This window comes from Thalassophryne amazonica, chromosome 4, assembly GCF_902500255.1.
Source record: "Thalassophryne amazonica chromosome 4, fThaAma1.1, whole genome shotgun sequence".
NCBI classification, from domain to species: Eukaryota; Metazoa; Chordata; class Actinopteri; order Batrachoidiformes; family Batrachoididae; genus Thalassophryne; species Thalassophryne amazonica.
Genome location: NC_047106.1, coordinates 11,059,071 through 11,076,348, shown reverse-complemented (window position 1 = coordinate 11,076,348; position 17,278 = coordinate 11,059,071). Strand labels below are relative to the sequence as shown.

Here is a 17,278-nt window from a genome sequence, read left to right as displayed (position 1 = left end):
ACGACCCCGGAATTCCACAAAGCTCTGGATACAGGCTATGCTGTAGCTAAGATTTTTGAAGTCTGGCATTTTGAGGAAAAAAGTGATAAAATCTTTGAGGGGTACATAAACACCTTCTTAAAACACAAGCAGGAAGCCTCTGGTTTCCCTCCCGAATTTGATAAAGACTCCGAGAGCAGAGAAAAATACATCACGGACTACTGGCTGAATCAGAAGATTCGTTTAGACCCAGAAAAAATCAGTCACAATCCGGCAAAACGTCAGATGGCTAAGATCTGCCTCAACTCCTTCTGGGGGAAATTCGCCCAGAGGGCAAATCTGACGCAGACCGCGCTCGTTAAAAATGCTGACGATCTGTTCAGGTATCTGTTTTCTGAAGAGTACGAGGTCACATATCTAACATTCCTCAGCAGTCAGGCGGCTATGGTTCAATGGAGGTACGGCCCGCGGCACGTCAGCCGACCGGGTAAAAACCGTCAATATTTTCATCGCGGCGTTTACAACGGCGTACGCGCGTTTGACCTTGTACGGTTTTATGGAGGCTGTGGCAAATCCTGACAGGATTCTGTATTATGATACCGATAGCCTGATTTACGTTTGTAGGCGGGGTGAAACCCCGCTGCCTACCGGTAATTATCTGGGGCAGCTCACCGACGAGTTGAACGGCGACGTCATCACAGAGTTTGCAGCGGCGGGACCTAAAAGTTACGCATATAAAACCGCACGAGGTAAAACGGTCATGCGTGTGAAGGGGATCACTCAAACCCACGAAAGCTGTCAGAAAATAAACTTTGACAGCGTCAAAGATCTGGTCGAGGGTTATATAAAAGATCCCGCCCTCGCTGCATCTATCATAACGCCGCAGCAGGGAATTAAACGTCATAAAAGCAGTTTCAGTTTGACAAACGTGTCATTTCAAAAATCCTTCAGGGTGGTGTATGACAAGCGGCGTCTTTTAAAGGACGGGGAAACCGAACCGTTCGGATTTTGAAACATGTCTCACTCTGGAAATACGGTGGAGATTGACCCCAGACTTCAGCTCCCATTCTCCTGTCTCATCGTTGGACCGAGTGGTTCGGGAAAGACTGTGTTTGTGAAAACATTGCTGGAAAATTGTAGCCACGCTATGAGACATGTGCCTGACAACATTGTATGGCTGTATACGTCTGAACAACCTCTGTATTCTGAACTGAAGAATAAAAATATTAAATTTGTAAGAGGACTCCCTGACTCATTTCTGGACGACAGCCTTTTCCCTGAAGGTCAGAGCCATCTGGTTATTTTGGACGATCTCATCTTTCAAGCAACGGATCATCCTGAAGTTGTAAGAATTTTCACCCAGTACAGACATCACCGGAATATGAGCGTCATCATGATCACACAGAACGTGTTTCATAAAGGGAAATACAGTCGAACCATCAGTTTGAATTGTAATTATATGGTGCTGTTTAAAAATCCCAGAGACAAGTTACAGATGAACATTCTGGCTCAGCAAATGTTTCCCGGCAGAAAACAATTTTTTTTGGAGGCACTTGATGATGCTACGAGCGTACCTTACGGGTATTTATTACTGGATTGCACGCAGGAGTGTCCAGATCAGTTCAGACTGAGATCGGGATTACTCCCGCACGAGTGGCCCACAGTTTATTTACAGAAAGATAAACGGATATGAGCTCTCTTTTAAAAAGGAACGCCCCTGCTCTTAAAGCGCTAATCAGAGCCGGGGCGAGGGAGCGTCACCACAGCCTGAAGACCTGCAGGGCGGAGCTTCTGAAAACTTTATCCGAGATCGCTTTGAATATATTAAAGGGGAATATCGCCTTGAGCGACTCTCAATTCCGGGCCTTGAAAAAACGAAAAAGAGTTTTACGTCTTCTGGCCGACAGAAAAACCAGTTATAAAAAGAAGCGGGGAGCGCTGATTCAGACGGGCGGCTTTCTCCTGCCTCTGCTCGCCGCGGCCCTGCCCGTTATAACGAGTCTAATAGTACCCAGAGGATAATGGCGTTCAAAGCGGCGCAAAAGATGTTTTTACTCACTCCACAGCAGATGCTTCAACTCAGTCATTCCGTTCCGCCGAGCGGAAATAACATCAGACAAACGGCGGAAAATGATTTAGACTCGCGAATGCGAGGTATACTGGAAGAACGTACTCACTCTCCTTATGAAAAAATTAAAAAGTATGAGGCTCTGCTGCAGCGCTATTTAACCCTGATCAAGCAGGGGGAACTCGAATCACGCGTTTCACCCCCGCAAGAGACTCGCGTCGCTAAGCAACCTGAGGAGGAGGGGGTGGAGGAGGAGGAGGAGGAGGATGAGACTGTCACAGAGGTCCTGAAGAATATCCCCTCCAGAGAGCGTAGAAACGCTGAATATATTATGAGGAAATTATCGAAGGGTGATACGCGCTGGAGTCCGTCGGGGGAATTTATTTACAAGGGGAAAGTCGTGAGGGGGTCTCACGCCATAGATCTTATGAAACATCTCGGATCCTCGTTCAAGAAATCGAGCCCTCCTACAGGCTGGGTGAAGTTCCTCAATATTTTACAGGAGCGGAACATCCCGGTGGCGTGCGTATCAAACCCGCAAGCCCGCGAGCAGCTTCAGAAGCTTAAAAAAGGCCGGAGCAGCTCGCCGGATGAATCCCTTCTTTTAACCGATTCGCCGGCCAGGAAGAAACTTAAGAAAAAAAAAGACTTCCAACGCTGGGAAGGTTTCTCACCATAAAAGGAGGGTATCGAATTAAAAACTGACTGGATATTATGATCAAGATTCTTTAAAATACATCGCAGTCAGTCACGTTTTTGTATATTGTTACTAATAAAACACAGACTGAAACTCATCTCCGGCCTTCATCACTTTTATTCGGTATACGGTTTAAAAAACAACTTTCAACACTTCTCTACTTAATAACAACGATGCAAAAACATTAAAGGTATGATCGGGGGTGCATTTTCTACACATTCGGAACATTTTTCACAAAAAACACATAAAAAAAAATCAAAGGTCAAAGGTCAAAGCTTCTTTCTACGTTTAAAAACGGGGGTTTACATCATGCAAACGCGATAAAACTTTAAAGGTATGATCGGAAGGCCGCTCTCACACATCCACCCCGTTTTCAGGCGAAAAAAAAACATAAAAAAAATTTAGGATCAAAGATTAACACTTCTTTCTGTACTTAATAACAATGTTTTAAAGCGTGCAAACGCGATAAAACTTTAAAGGTATGTTCGGAAGGCCGCTCTCACACATCCACCCCGTTTTCAGGCGAAAAAAAACACATAAAAAAAATCAAAGGTCAAAGGTCAAAGCTTCTTTCTACGTTTAAAAACGGGGGTTTACATTATGCAAACGCGTTAAAACTTTAAAGGTATGTTCGGAAGGCCGCTCTCACACATCCACCCCGTTTTCAGGCGAAAAAAAACACATACAAAAAATCAAAGGTCAAAGGTCAAAGCTTCTTTCTACGTTTAAAAACGGAGGCTTACATTATGCAAACGCGTTAAAACTTTAAAGGTATGATCGGAAGGCCGCTCTCACACATCCACCCCGTTTTCAGGCAAAAAAAAACACATACAAAAAATCAAAGGTCAAAGGTCAAAGCTTCTTTCTACGTTTAAAAACGGAGGTTTACATTATGCAAACGCGTTAAAACTTTAAAGGTATGATCGGAAGGCCGCTCTCACACATCCACCCCGTTTTCAGGCGAAAAAAAAAACACATAAAAAAAATCAAAGGTCAAAGGTCAAAGCTTCTTTCTACGTTTAAAAACGGGCTTTACATTATGCAAACGCGTTAAAACTTTAAAGGTATGATCGGAAGGCCGCTCTCACACATCCACCCCGTTTTCAGGCGAAAAAAACACATACAAAAATCAAAGGTCAAAGGTCAAGGCTTCTTTCTACGTTTAAAAAACGGGGGTTTAAATTTTCCAAACGCAATAAAACTTTAAAGGTATGATCGGGAGAGCGTTCTAAGACGGGGGTTACATTTTCACACGGAAAAACATAAAAAAATAGGAACGCCGGTTAACACAAGCCGTGACAATATTTAAACTCATGCAGAGGCCCTGCTAGCTGGTTACAGGAGGTATTGCAGCTTTTCTTAAGGCAATAACGATATCTTTTCACAAAATCAGAAACCAAATCATCGTTCACGATAGTATTTTCGGAGTATAAAGACACCACGTCCCGGTACGACTTCCCACTGGCTCTGTTATACAGATAATACACGCAGTGTTGTCCGCATACGTCGGATAACTCGTGCTGAAGCTGCTTGTTGTGATACAGAATGTTTTAACATCTGGGAGATTCTCCAGATATTGCAGGATGCTTTTAGGGTAGTAATCAAAGTCAGGGCTGAGGCCGAACGAGTCAAAAAATGTGGCTCGACCATTTTTTTTCAACGGTGAGCGCTAACCAGTGTTCTCCCGGTAAATGTCTAGGGTGGGTGTTTACAATGAAATATACGGGAGGGCCCGGCTTGATCCGGAATAACTCGTCAGACGCAAAAACACCGGCAAACAGGTCTCCTATTAAGCCCCTCATAACTGCGTCCAATTCCAGGGTGTTCATCAGTAAAAATCCACAAGGACCTGTCGCTTGGAATTAATCTCCAGGAGAGAATCATAACACGCGTACACTATCAGCGTGGTGGTATGCGGAGTCGCGACTCTGAATCTCATTTCAAGTCGCAGGGTGCCTGTGGAGACGGGGCTCAGAGCGCCGCTGTCCTCCTCCGGGTTTAAATTGAAGACGTACAGCGCGTAGCCGCGCGCAAAATCCTCCCGGCCTATACAGAGAGGCTGGTCTTTGAGGTGTCGTCCGGTCGCGGTGTAGAGATTGTAAAACTCCCTGACAGAGAGTTCGTTGTTAAATTCAGGCTGGAAAGCTTTAGCCGGCAGCTGTCTCCCGTTTTGACTGAGTGCGAGGTACTCCAGGTCATAGTGTGCAAATTCAAACGGGGACAGATCTCTTCTCCCACTGAATGCATTGTGATTCACCATACCCAGAACCACATATTTGGGCATGGTTCCTAAAAACAGGTTCTCCTGGTTGCATATCCTGGAATGGCTGGGGATCACGTAAGTCTTAACGTTGATTCGTGATAACGGGTACACGGCGTTCCCTTTCATGAGAGCCGCGGAGTGGCCCAATCTCACTGCAGGGGATACGGTGACTTTCTTAACGAATAGGGACGCGCCCAGAATTTTCAGCTTGAAAGTGGAGGCCGCCAGCCCCATCAGGCAGAAAGCATCGCTGGCTCGAATTAATTTAACTCTTAGATCAATGTTATTCAGAAGAAGCCTCTCGCAGAAAAATATGTCCGCGTGCAGCGGACCCTGAACTTGAAATTCACGCGATTCGGCGCTAAAGCGCGCTCTGCTCACGAGGCCTTTATTCGGGCCCGCGTCATCCACAGCGGTCGAATTGTGCTGACCCGGGGTGTCCTTGTAAAACAAACCGCCCGTGAACTGCGATTTCAATGAAGCGGGGGAAAAGTTCAGCAGCGTCTCAATCATTGCCCTGTACGGGTGCGTCGCGCTGGACTGGGAAATCAGCCGGTCACCCAGAGTCACGTCGACTTGTGAGAAAATCGTATTGAGAGGATAATTTATGACGCCCACGCGGGCGTCATTAGCCAGGTCAGTCCCGTCGGCGTTTGTAATTTTCATTCGCAGATAAAGCAGCGTATTATTGAGGTCTAAATACCTCTCACCGTCTCCGGGGATAAAAAACTCGATAGGGCCCATGTCCGTCAGGGCTGATAACGGGCTGACTTCAACGTATTGGCTTTGCTCGATGGACAGCTGGGTCCCGGGGACGGCGAATAAATCCAATTCGCTCATGGTGCATTCGGGGGAATTATTTCGCAAAAGAGACATTGTTTAAGAGAAAATATCCCCGGACAACCTCCTCTTCTTATGCTTCCTTCGAACTGTTCTGCTTTTTCCGGGGGTCTTTCGCTTTTTAACTGTTTTGACCCGTTTCCCCGGGGGGCGTTTCCGGGGCCTTCTTGAGAGCACCATGATCCCGGACCCCCGCTGCTGCTCGGGCTCCTGACTCCGTCCGGCCCTCTCAACAACGCGGCTCACTACGTCGGAAGCGATGCTTCGGGCTGCGTTTTTCAGGTGAGGTTTGGCGATCGTGTATCCTTGTTTAATCAGCGGCGACACAAATTTGAACAGTTTCGAAAATATGTTCCCGAGCCCGCGCCCGTACATAACAGGAGCGCCGTGGAAGCCGTGAAGGCCATTCCCGACTTGATTTTCATAGTAAGGCACAAATCTATAAATGTCGGCTTTGTGCGCTGCCCCAGCCATTTTTTTTTTATCCCGCCGGTTTAAAATGTAATGTCACAACCACTTTACCGTATCTGAAATCCACCGTTTGATCTTGATCGCTTTTGATTTCGATGCGTATTGTCTCAATATGTCTTTTGGAGACCGGGATGTAATAAGCGGGGTTGAATTTCTTTGTAATTATTTCCCCGAAACGACCTCCAATTTCGAACGCTCGGAGGAGAGGAGCAAAAGCGTCACCCACCGCCTGAGGCTGTACAACGTCTGTATAACAGAACAGGTGATACATCCCTGCTTTTATATCGGGGTAGCGGGGACAGCTCGTGACCCCGGGTCCGCATCTCAGCCATTGATTAGGGTGCATCCCCAGCATGTACGCCGTCGGGGCTTCAAAATATACCTGGCTGGTACCGTCTCCTTCCCACAGAAACTTTTTCTGGATATCGTCATATTTTAAAGTCAGATTCGGATCTATAGTCTTCAAACGAGGGTTTATCAGCCCTGCAATAACCTCAAAGTTATCATAATATCCCGTGTCAAAATATCGCGAGTGAACGGCGAGTTTGTTCTTGCCCGTAATTTTCATCACCTGGAACGTACAGGAAGGCTTTTCCGGGATATTTAACCAGGTGTGCGGATAACAAATTTCCGTCAGCGCCACATCCCAGTCACCCTCTAGATCCAGGTGTCGAGCCAAGTCCACCTGGTAGCATGAAATTGTGTTGTCCGGGAATACTTTTAGGCTGGCGTTTGAAGGCAGAGTCATATAAAATCCGTGTTTCAGATCCCGATCCATTTCTCATATGTCGGTTGAAGATGGAAGTTCTCATATTTATACGGCCATCAGCTGGTCCGCGGGAACCCAGGAGTTAAATTTCTCGGGCCAATTTTTCCATCTGACAAATACAAATTTCTTTCCCTTGGTAAAACGTTCACGAATAATTTCTTGAACCTGATACGGTCTGTCTTTTGCTATTTTAACCTTCTGCAATTCCGGTTCATAGAATGAGCCTTCAATGATCTCACCGTCATAATCTTTCAATTTATAAACGGGCGGCGTACGTTGTATACATTCTGACACCGTGAACATTTCATCCGTAAAACTTTGTTCATATTTTTTATCAAAAACTCCCCTGAGCTTGGAGACCCTGACTATATCTCCGACCTTATATTTACACTTCACAGGCCTCCTGCGTAGGGTGGATGCCCCATACAAATTTTGAAACACTTGATCGACATTTCGATCATTAACCTCATTCGGCCTCATCTTAATGCTTTTATGATAACTCTCGTTATAAGCCGTGAGTAAAGACGGTAGGACGTCGATGTATCTTCTCGTGTTTTTAGCAGTAAAATATCTCCACATTCTCGTCTTTAGCGTGCGATTAAACCTCTCGACAACCGAGGCTTTCAGATCACTTGCGGTGGCAAAATGTAGAATCCGGTGTTTTTTCATTAAATCCTTGAACGGTTTGTTAAAAAACTCTTTCCCGGCATCAGTCTGCATCTTCAGAGGCACCCCGCTCTGCTTTAAGAGTGAGGCAAAGGCCTGTGAGACTTCGCGCCCTTGCTTTGACTTCAGAGGTCTGGCATACGCTTTTTTTGAGAAGATATCGATAACGGTCAGCAGGTACTTGTACCCGTCGTTAAAATCTGATAACCCCTGCATGTCGCATAAATCCGCCTGAAATTGGTTAAGCGGGTTTGTGACAAATACTCTATTTCTTGGAAAATGCGTCCTGGCAGGTTTGTGTAATGTGTATGCATCTTCCCCCGACAGGAAATCTCTGATATGCTTCATACGAATTTTAGAGCTGTGTTGATCATGCAGAGCCCTGCGTAAACGCTCCGGCCCTCCAAAACTCCCCGGATTTACCGGACTATAATATACATCCTTCATTAAACCCTCATCACCCATCTTTTAAGACGGATCTCTTCAGAATGATGAACCGGATAGTCCTTTTGCATTTTTATATGTTTTAGCGACCATAAATATTAGTCTTTTGTTTTAAATTGAACTCTGATTCAGCACCGCGGAGAGCGCTCACAGAGCAGCCTCGAGCTTTTAATAAGACCGTGTTAAAACCCCTCATTAATTCATACGAGCACCTTTTTTCCACCAAAACCTCGTTTGTATGACTCTGTCTTGCAATATGAAAAACATTTCACCCTTTTTCAACAATATTATAGGAAAGAACACAGGCCGTATAAGGTTTAGAATATGTGCTTTATTACATTCATTAAAGTCACACACAGAGAAAAAAGCAATTGTTCATGTTTATTAAACACAGCATACGTGAAGGAAAAAAGCATACGTTCACGTACAAAACTGGAAAACTCTCAGTAATACATCTCCCCCGCATTTACGGTTTATTTCAGTATTCAGCTGTAAAAGTGTAGGAACAATCTCCCCTCTGGACACCCCCATCTGTTTCACCCGGCACGCTATCACATCCACAAACAGAGTGTATAATGTAAGCAGATGCATCGTATTACACCGTGTAAAATCGTCAGTGGTCAAAACAGAGATTTTCAGTAATACGTTGTACAGAGATTTTTCAGATGAATGGAGAGCCGCGCTGTAGATATGATCTGTCCAGACTCCGGGCCCGGGGCGACGTCTGATAACGTCGAAAACCCTCTCCATAGCGCATAAAGGTGGGGCGTCTGGGATCTCCAGCCTGCGAATGACTACCCGCTCCAGCTTATACGAGAGTCCATGTATAATATAAACTTCCCGCAAGCTTTGAAAGAGAATCATCACACAATTACCCATGACTGTAAAACAATATAATGATATTTAAAAAAAAAAAAAAAAAAAAAAAAAAAAAAAAAAAGCAGGTTTTTCTTCAGTCGTCTGGGTTATAGACGGCTACCATCCCCTCCAGGTCGAGATCTGCGTCTTCACCGAAACATGTGTACAGTTCGTTGATCTTTGCTTCAAAAGTATCAGTGTATTTCAGCTCAGTGAGGATGTTTTCTACCACCCCCTGAACCCTCGCAGCCGATGGGTTGAGGAAGCGCTGGGCTAGGAGCTTTACCACAGCCGGGATGAAGGTCGGTCTCCAGAGTCTCACCATTAATCTCTCAAAATGTCCGGTAAAGAAATATTCATTTAACGGGTCCAGGCACTCGTGCTGGCGCTGGCTGGGGTGATCGATCTCACACCCGTAACAGAGTTTTTGTCTGTAACTTTTGATCACAGCCAAAAGTAAGTGTGCCACGCCGACTTTCACCGTTTTCAGGAATTCCTCTGACAGGAACCCGTCAGGCCGGTCAGATGCGAAAGATGTGGCGTATTTCTCAGCCGGCTCGAGGTCTTGTACCTCCCGCGGACTCGCGGCCTCCGTGACAGTGGGAAGAGACCCCACGCCTCCCGGGCTGGAAAGCGCGTGAGAAGGATGGATCTCGCCCCAGACCGCCTCGAGCTGAACTCCCCACGGGCTCTCGTACCCACCGCGGGTCCGTGAAGCCTGGCTCAGGGAGGGCCGGTCTCTTCCACAGTCGAGCGCGCAGTCACAAGCGATGTCGTCGGCCGCTGCAATGGGAGAGGTTGAGGAGCTCATGCTGGTTCGTCGTCCGATGCTTGAATGAGATGTGGTCCCCTGGTTTTTATAGAAATCCCCGTGCATGCGGGGAGGAGCTACGTCAGAGTTTTTTTTATTTATTTATTTTTTTTTTATTTTTTTTTTTATTTTATTTTTTTATTTATTTTTTTTAAGTAAAAAGAGGGGCCAAGTTTTTTCGGACTTCGATAACGTCCCTCCAGGCCAGGCACCTTGTAAAGAGGCCCGTAATCCTGTCGTTGCAGGTGTTGAACATCTCATGCCAGCTCTCAGCCGCAGCTGTGACGCTTCTGACGTGGCCGCTGGCACTAACCCGCTCCAACTTAATTTCACCCTCAGAGACAGTGTCAGGAGGTCCACGCTGGAATATCACCCTATAGCGAGGCCCCTGGGCGCTGAGCCAGGTGAGTTGGAAGCGTGTTTTCTTCTTTTCCGGCGTCCGATCTCCTGGAGGTTCAGGGTTGACCGTGTCGCGAATCATCGAGCCCGCCGCCGCGGAGAAGACACCCCAATCGGCGGAAGTAAGCGCCACCCGTGGGGTTCCTCGAGTGGCAGTCTCACCCTCGGCCAGAGTGAAGAAACTTACTTGGGCATAATACGGGTCGAACGTGTAAGTTAAACGTTCGTGCCCCTCCAGGCTGTACGTCAGATCTTCCTCCGGTATCGGCTGGCTCAGACGGCTGACGTACATTCTCGCTTTTTTTGGGGCAAGCGAGCCTTCTGTTGTCATGGTGATGTTAACCGGGGTCTCGCAGATGTAGCGGAGGATCGGAGTTCGTCTCGCCATGGTGAATGCTGTATGTCACTCTATCGTCGAAAGGGGATTTTTAAACCCTTCTTCGTCCGCGGGGCGTAATTCCTTACCTTTTGCTCTAAAAACACCGTTTGGCGTAAGTGATAAGGAGCATTGTTTATTGTTCGGGCTCGGGGCAGCATCTCCGCTCAGCGGGTGTCCCGCGCCCCATGATCGATCGGCTAATATCTTAAAAGAAAACATCATCTGGCGTGAGTGATAAGGAGCATTGTTTATTGTTCTTCGGGTTCATCACCTCGGGGCAGCATCTCCGCTCAGCGGGTGTCCCGCCACACACACACACACACACACACACACACACGCACGCACACACACACGCACTCACACAGACACATCGTCTGCAACAGGTTTTACAGCCGTGGGGTCATGTTTCCGCGAGCGGCTCTATGCGTGGGTATTTGACCGTCTTGCTGCAAAGACTTACAGCCGAGAGAGACGGGTATTTGTTCCCCTTCTTTAATTTACGAATTAAAAAACAGAAAAGGAAACGTAATAATTTAAGAATTAAAGATATTAAAGGGTCATTAAATAATAGACAGTGATTTATGTTTAATTATTTCAGAATTAGTTAATTCTTTAATACATTAAAAAGATCTAGGTATTTTTAATCGTTCTTTAATTCATGAAATAAAATGACATTAAAATATTAGACCCTGGGTGGGAGGGGAGGTATGGCTTGGAGGCGGTGCTTGGCCGGGGTTAGGGGAGGAGCTTGGGGGTGGGGCTAGGGGAGGAGCCAGGGGCGGAACTAGGGGAGGAGCTGGGGGCGGGGCTTAGGGGCGGGACATACTGACGTCATCGACTCTGATTGGATGTGACGTCATAAGGGGCGGGGGCTCGGAGGCGGGATCAGGGGCGGGGCTTAGGGGCGGGGCATAATGACGTCATCGATTATGATTGGCTGTGACGTCATAAGGGGCGGGGCTTGGAGGCGGGACTAGGGGAGGGGCTTAGGGGCGGGACATAGTGACGTCATCGATTCTGATTGGCTCTGACGTCATAGAGGGGGCGGGGCTTAGTGACGTGGCCGATTTTGATTGGCAGCTGTCACTTTTTTGACGAAAGGTGGGTCAGTTTTCTCTCTTTGGTACCATGAGTGAAACTGTAGTAGTTTTAATGTCTTCAGCCACTGTCTTTTTTTTGTTTGTTTGTTTTTAATTAAAAGCACCTGCTTACAGCAGTTGTGCGTGTGTGCATGCAGCTTCAATCACAGACAAACTGTGGACACCTGACATTTGCTGTTTGGTATGCTTATGTATTTTTGGTCAAGAATGAATGCTGCGAAAGCAAAAATGTCAATATTTTTGGAGAAGCTACGGATATTAGCTAACAACACTGAACTGACTGCTGGGGGGTTCCCATGATGCACTGAGTGTTTCTTTCTCTTTTTGCTCTGTATGCACCACTCTGCATTTAATCATTAGTGATTGATCTCTGCTCCCCTCCACAGCATGTCTTTTTCCTGGTTCTCTCCCTCAGCCCCAACCAGTCCCAGCAGAAGACTGCCCCTCCCAGAGCTTGGTTCTGCTGGAGGTTTCTTCCTGTTAAAAGGGAGTTTTTCCTTCCCACTGTTGCCAAGTGCTTGCTCACAGGGGGTCGTTTTGACCGTTGGGGTTTTTCCGTAATTATTGTATGGCTTTTGCCTTACAATATAAGGCGCCTTGGGGCAACTTTTTGTTGTGATTTGGCGCTATATAAATAAAATTGATTTGATTTGATAATTCTAACAAAAAAAAACCTCAAGCAGACCCAGACTTAGCGGGGTCGTCATCTGCTACAGCCATTCTGTCGGGGCAGAAGAGATGGTACACAGTAAAATCACCAGCAATAAATTAACACTGACAATGAACATATGGTCCCACTCTGACTAGAGTAGGATCATATGTACACTGGCAGTGTTAATTCAGGCAGTGTTAATGTCAGGCAGGAGATATCAAGATGTTTACTCAACACAAAGTGGACTCTTGTTGTCTGTATGTTTGAAACAATATTTAAATATATGAGAACAAAAATGACTATTTAGAAGATTGTCTTGTTGCTTCAAAATAAAAATCTGTATAAGGAGTTAATTTTTAAAGAAGTGTTTAATTTTTTTTAATGTGACACATGTAGTCACCAGCCTCACTCGTACCTGCTGCCGTCGCCTCAAACAAACCTTCTGAATCCCCAGCAGATGGTTCACTAGAAGATTTCTTCTTTTTCGGTGGAGATTTGGACTGATGTGCAGGAGTTTGCTGCATCTGTGTCAAAAAAAGGGCAAAGCTATCCCCTTTGGATTGGAATGAAAAACAATAAATCAACAAATAAATAAACGATGAGCAAAAAGACACTGTATTGTTATTTTGCTCTGTTGCGCTCAAAGTTTTTCTGCGGCTTTAAGTGTGTGTGTGAAAATTAATCTTTTGGTTAATTTGTGCACAGGGCCTGAGAAATGTGTGAAGGGTTGTGGAAAAATGTTTAAATAGCTTATAATGAGAGCAAACTGCATGAAATGAACTGAGTCAAGCAAAAACCAAATCAGCTTAACTGAACAGTGTAACAAAAAAACCTGAAACAGTTTCTGATCAACCGGCACGTCTGAAATGTGACTCAGTATTATGATCTTATACAATCTTTTAAAATATAACCAAGTTAATTTTGTTCAGTAAACACAGAAAATCTTTGTTAAAATGTTAAGATAACAACACAAACAAGCAGAGCTGAATTTAGGAACAAAACCAACAGATTATTTGTTCTTTGTGCTTGTTCTGTTTGTGATTCATTATCAGGATACTTTTGTGGGATACAAATCGGTCATATTATTTGTGACAAAACTGCAGTAATATATGTACTCCTGTGTCAACACACACACACACACACACACACACACACACACACACACACACACACACACACACACACACACACACACACACACACACACACACACACACACACACACACACACACACACACACACACACACACACACAAAAACTGGGGCCACAATCGGTAACCCCAGTGAAAACCAAATTCAATGGGTTCAAATTCAACTCAAACTCAACGAGCCTTTTACTGATGAATGCATCTTATTGATCAGCTCTACTTACCTCCTGAGACGTCTGTTTCAGACCTTTGTTGTTGTTGACTACCCTTTTGTTTAAAGTTGATGATGCTTCTGTCATTTTTCTTGGTTACTGTAAATACGAAACAAATATGAACTCGATCACAAAGCTTTACCTTTTATATTAAAGCTGTACGGCCTTTCAAATTTCACACAAATGATAAAGCGGCCGAAATGGGTTTCCTCAGGAGGGTGGCTGACGTCTTCCTTAGAGATAAGGTGAGACGCTTGGCCATTGGTGAGGAGCTCGAAGTAGAACCGCTGCTCCTCCATGTTGAAAGGAGCCAGCTGAGGTGGTTCGGGCATCTGGTAAGGATGCTGCCTGGGCACCTCGCTAGGGAGGTGTTCCAGGCACGTCCATCTGGGAGGAGACCCCAGGGAAGACCCAGGACTAGGTAGAGTGATCATATCTCCACACTGGCCTGGGAACGCCTTGGAATCCCCCAGTTAGAGGTGGTCAATGTGGCCTGGGAAAGGGAAGTTTGGGGTCCTCTGCTGGAGCTGTTGTCCCCATGACCCGATCCTGGATCTTTAAATGGCTTTGACAGAGGTTGATGAATATATTGTGGACTTGCTGCTTAAAAAAAAGAAATAATAAAAATAATAATCAGCCCCACCCATTATCCTCTCAGGCTCAGGCACACATTGGCATGACAAATGAGTACCATTATTAGTTTCAACAGGGTTTATAACTTAATTACTAGATCACATTGGAGGATCACAACTTCTACAACACGTTTGAATGGGTGGACAATGCAGTTTGTCCCCAAACAATCCCAGCGTGCACTGCACCAAATCCAAAATGGAGGTATCCGTGAAGCGGCCTATTAGAGTATATTATATTTGGTGTTGTATTTTATTACAATTTACATTTGCAGTATGTTTTACGTTGTCTAATTCTAAACATACTGAGCTGTAATTGTAATGTGTTTTGCACAAGCAGCCTTGTTCATTTTACTATACGTTTGTGGGAAATAGCTGAAATATTAGCAAACATACACACACTAACTGAAACTGCTATATTTAACATAAAAGTCAGATTCCACTAACTAAGCAAAATATATAAAATCATCCTCATAACAGAGCGTTACTGAATTAAATTAGCTGCTTAATGCTAATAAGTTAGCCCCAGCTTGTGCGTTAGCTAGCGTTAGCCTATAGCTAGCTTTCAGGTTTTAATAGAATCATAGTTAACATCTACTTACAAAGTATGCAACGTCCGTACTGAAGAGACAATATGTTTGTATACGTTCACATGGCAATAAACCGTTGTGCTGTGTTAAATTCACAACTAAATTTGGTGAAATTTCTGTTAATATTTAAAGTTTAAATGGCTGTTACGCTTCTAGTGACGGTGCATCCACTGTCCCTCGGAATTTTCCGTTTCCAGAAGGTTTAATCAAGATGATAAAAAATAATCTAATGACAGAATGTATTATGTAATAATATGCTGCTGATTAGCTGAGCACACCTGCCTAAGCTGATCTACTCTGATTAGTTGAGGGACAAATGGAAAATGTGCAGTGCTTTGGATCCTGAAAAGCAGCACATCTTGGAAAAGAACAAGGTAGTTCAGTGGATAAGGAGCAACCTGGGTCTGTGTCCTTGAAGTCCATTAGCCAGGACACAGTTTTGACCTAATCAGTACTACAAAACATGGCAAAACGACATTTACAATCAATCTTCAGTATACTGTGGCTGGCACCAAATGTATGGTGGCCATCCAGGGTGGCATCTAGGTCAATGACGAATTACACAGGGGTCAGAATTTAAACATCATATGTCATAGAATCCAATGGAATTCAACATTATTTGACCTTTACTTTAGAGACCAAACTTTTAACATCATTAATCCTATTAACCAATAATTTGCATCACAAAAAAAATAAAAAATAAATAAAAATTCAAAATTGGAACAACTTTCATTTTTGACCCATGTACAAACTGAAATTGACCTTTGTCACCATTTTTGCTATTTTTTTTTTTACGGAAGCGCATTTATTGCATTCACTGGATTAAAAAAAAAAATCAGATTGCTGATCTCATAATTATGAGATTCTGATCTCGTAATTATGAGATCAGTGGTCATTTTTTTTCCCATAGTTTTTACCCCATCACTCCATAACATTTAGTCATGGATAATCCAAACTATGCCTTTTTGGAATCTTTGTGAGCAGACAAATAATGTAGTATACTGTAACTTGCACAGTAAATTTTGCAGAGTAAAATATACTCTGCCAAGATAACATTGGTCCCAATCCAAATAGAGTTAAATACACTCTATTATCCAGTGAAATCAGCTCTACCATCTTGTCAAATCAAGTTTTTCAGCTCCAATAAGAATCATTCACAGCATTATAGAGTTGATATTACACTGTGATAGAACTGATTTAGCATTGTGATAGAGTATATTTAAATCTGTCTGGACTGGGACAAGTATTATCCTGGCAGAGTATATTTTACTCTGCAAAATTTACTGTTTAATAACTAAGCATGACAGATGGTGCAAATTATTCCTTTTAAAAACCTGTTAACCCTATTAAGAAAATGCATATCTCTAATATTAGAATCTTGCTTATAATGATTGCTGACTCTGTTTGGAGCCTCTGTCGCCTCCCAATTTGGTACCCTCCTCCAGGAATGCAGGGTTCAAACTTTCCCTCAATAATCATCATGTGCCATAGGGTGGCCAGAGGGTATTTAGATCTCAGTGCTCACCTCCTGTCCTCCCACGAGAAGAGAAGGATCTTTCCCTACATGCTTTAAGTATACAGCTCTTATTTACTACACAGAGCACTGAGAAACAATATGTAACTGTGGACATATTACAACTTAGGCCTTAGGTAGGATAGCACCCAGGTATGGTGCAATAAATGTTGAAATCTCAAGTTAATGTAGCCTGATTGACACTATCAAGATGCTATAAGCCAAGGTGAGTCTTTGATAAGAATGTGAAATCACGTACCCTGAAATGATTTATTATTAAGTTTCATTGATACAATATTTTATAAGATCAATTAAAAAAAGAAATGATTTTAGAAAACAAAAACGTTGAACTCTGAAAAGCTTCAACACGTAATGGACATTGTGGACATAATTCACCATACCAAGTGTCATCACCTGTGGTTAGAGTGTGTTCTTTGTTTTGCATGTGATAACATGCTGAGCTGTGCAAAGTGCATATCAAAGTGTCTTAGCCCCTTTGATATTTTCCCGTCAGGACTCCTACGTGGGTAATGGGTGATGTTTGTTCCTGTTTCCCATCAAGACCCCTACATGGGTAATGGGTGATGTTTGTTCCTGATTCCCATCAGGACCCCTGCGTGGGTAATGGGCAATGTTTGTTCCTGTTTCTTATCAGGATCCCTGTGTGGGTAATGGGCAATGTTTGTTCCTGTTTCCCATCAGGACCCCTACGTGGGTAATGGGCAATGTTTGTTCCTGTTTCCCATCAGGACCCTTGCATGGGTAATGGGTGATGTTGTACGGCTTAGA

General features: G+C 44.3%; 1 protein-coding gene across 1 annotated transcript in view; it reads right to left on the bottom strand.

Annotated features, from left to right (window-relative positions):
• Positions 1-15,139, bottom strand: part of LOC117509098 (testis-expressed protein 12-like) — a 33,198-nt gene extending 18,059 nt beyond the window's left edge. Inside the window, exons 1-3 of the mRNA XM_034168885.1 lie at positions 14,989-15,139; positions 13,770-13,856; positions 12,812-12,920 (exon numbers count right to left, since the gene is read on the bottom strand). Of these exons, the coding sequence (XP_034024776.1) occupies positions 12,812-12,920; positions 13,770-13,844 (184 nt within the window). The 5' untranslated portion in view covers positions 13,845-13,856; positions 14,989-15,139. The remainder of the gene's footprint in view (positions 1-12,811; positions 12,921-13,769; positions 13,857-14,988) is intronic.
• Between the last annotated feature and the right edge of the window lie 2,139 nt (positions 15,140-17,278).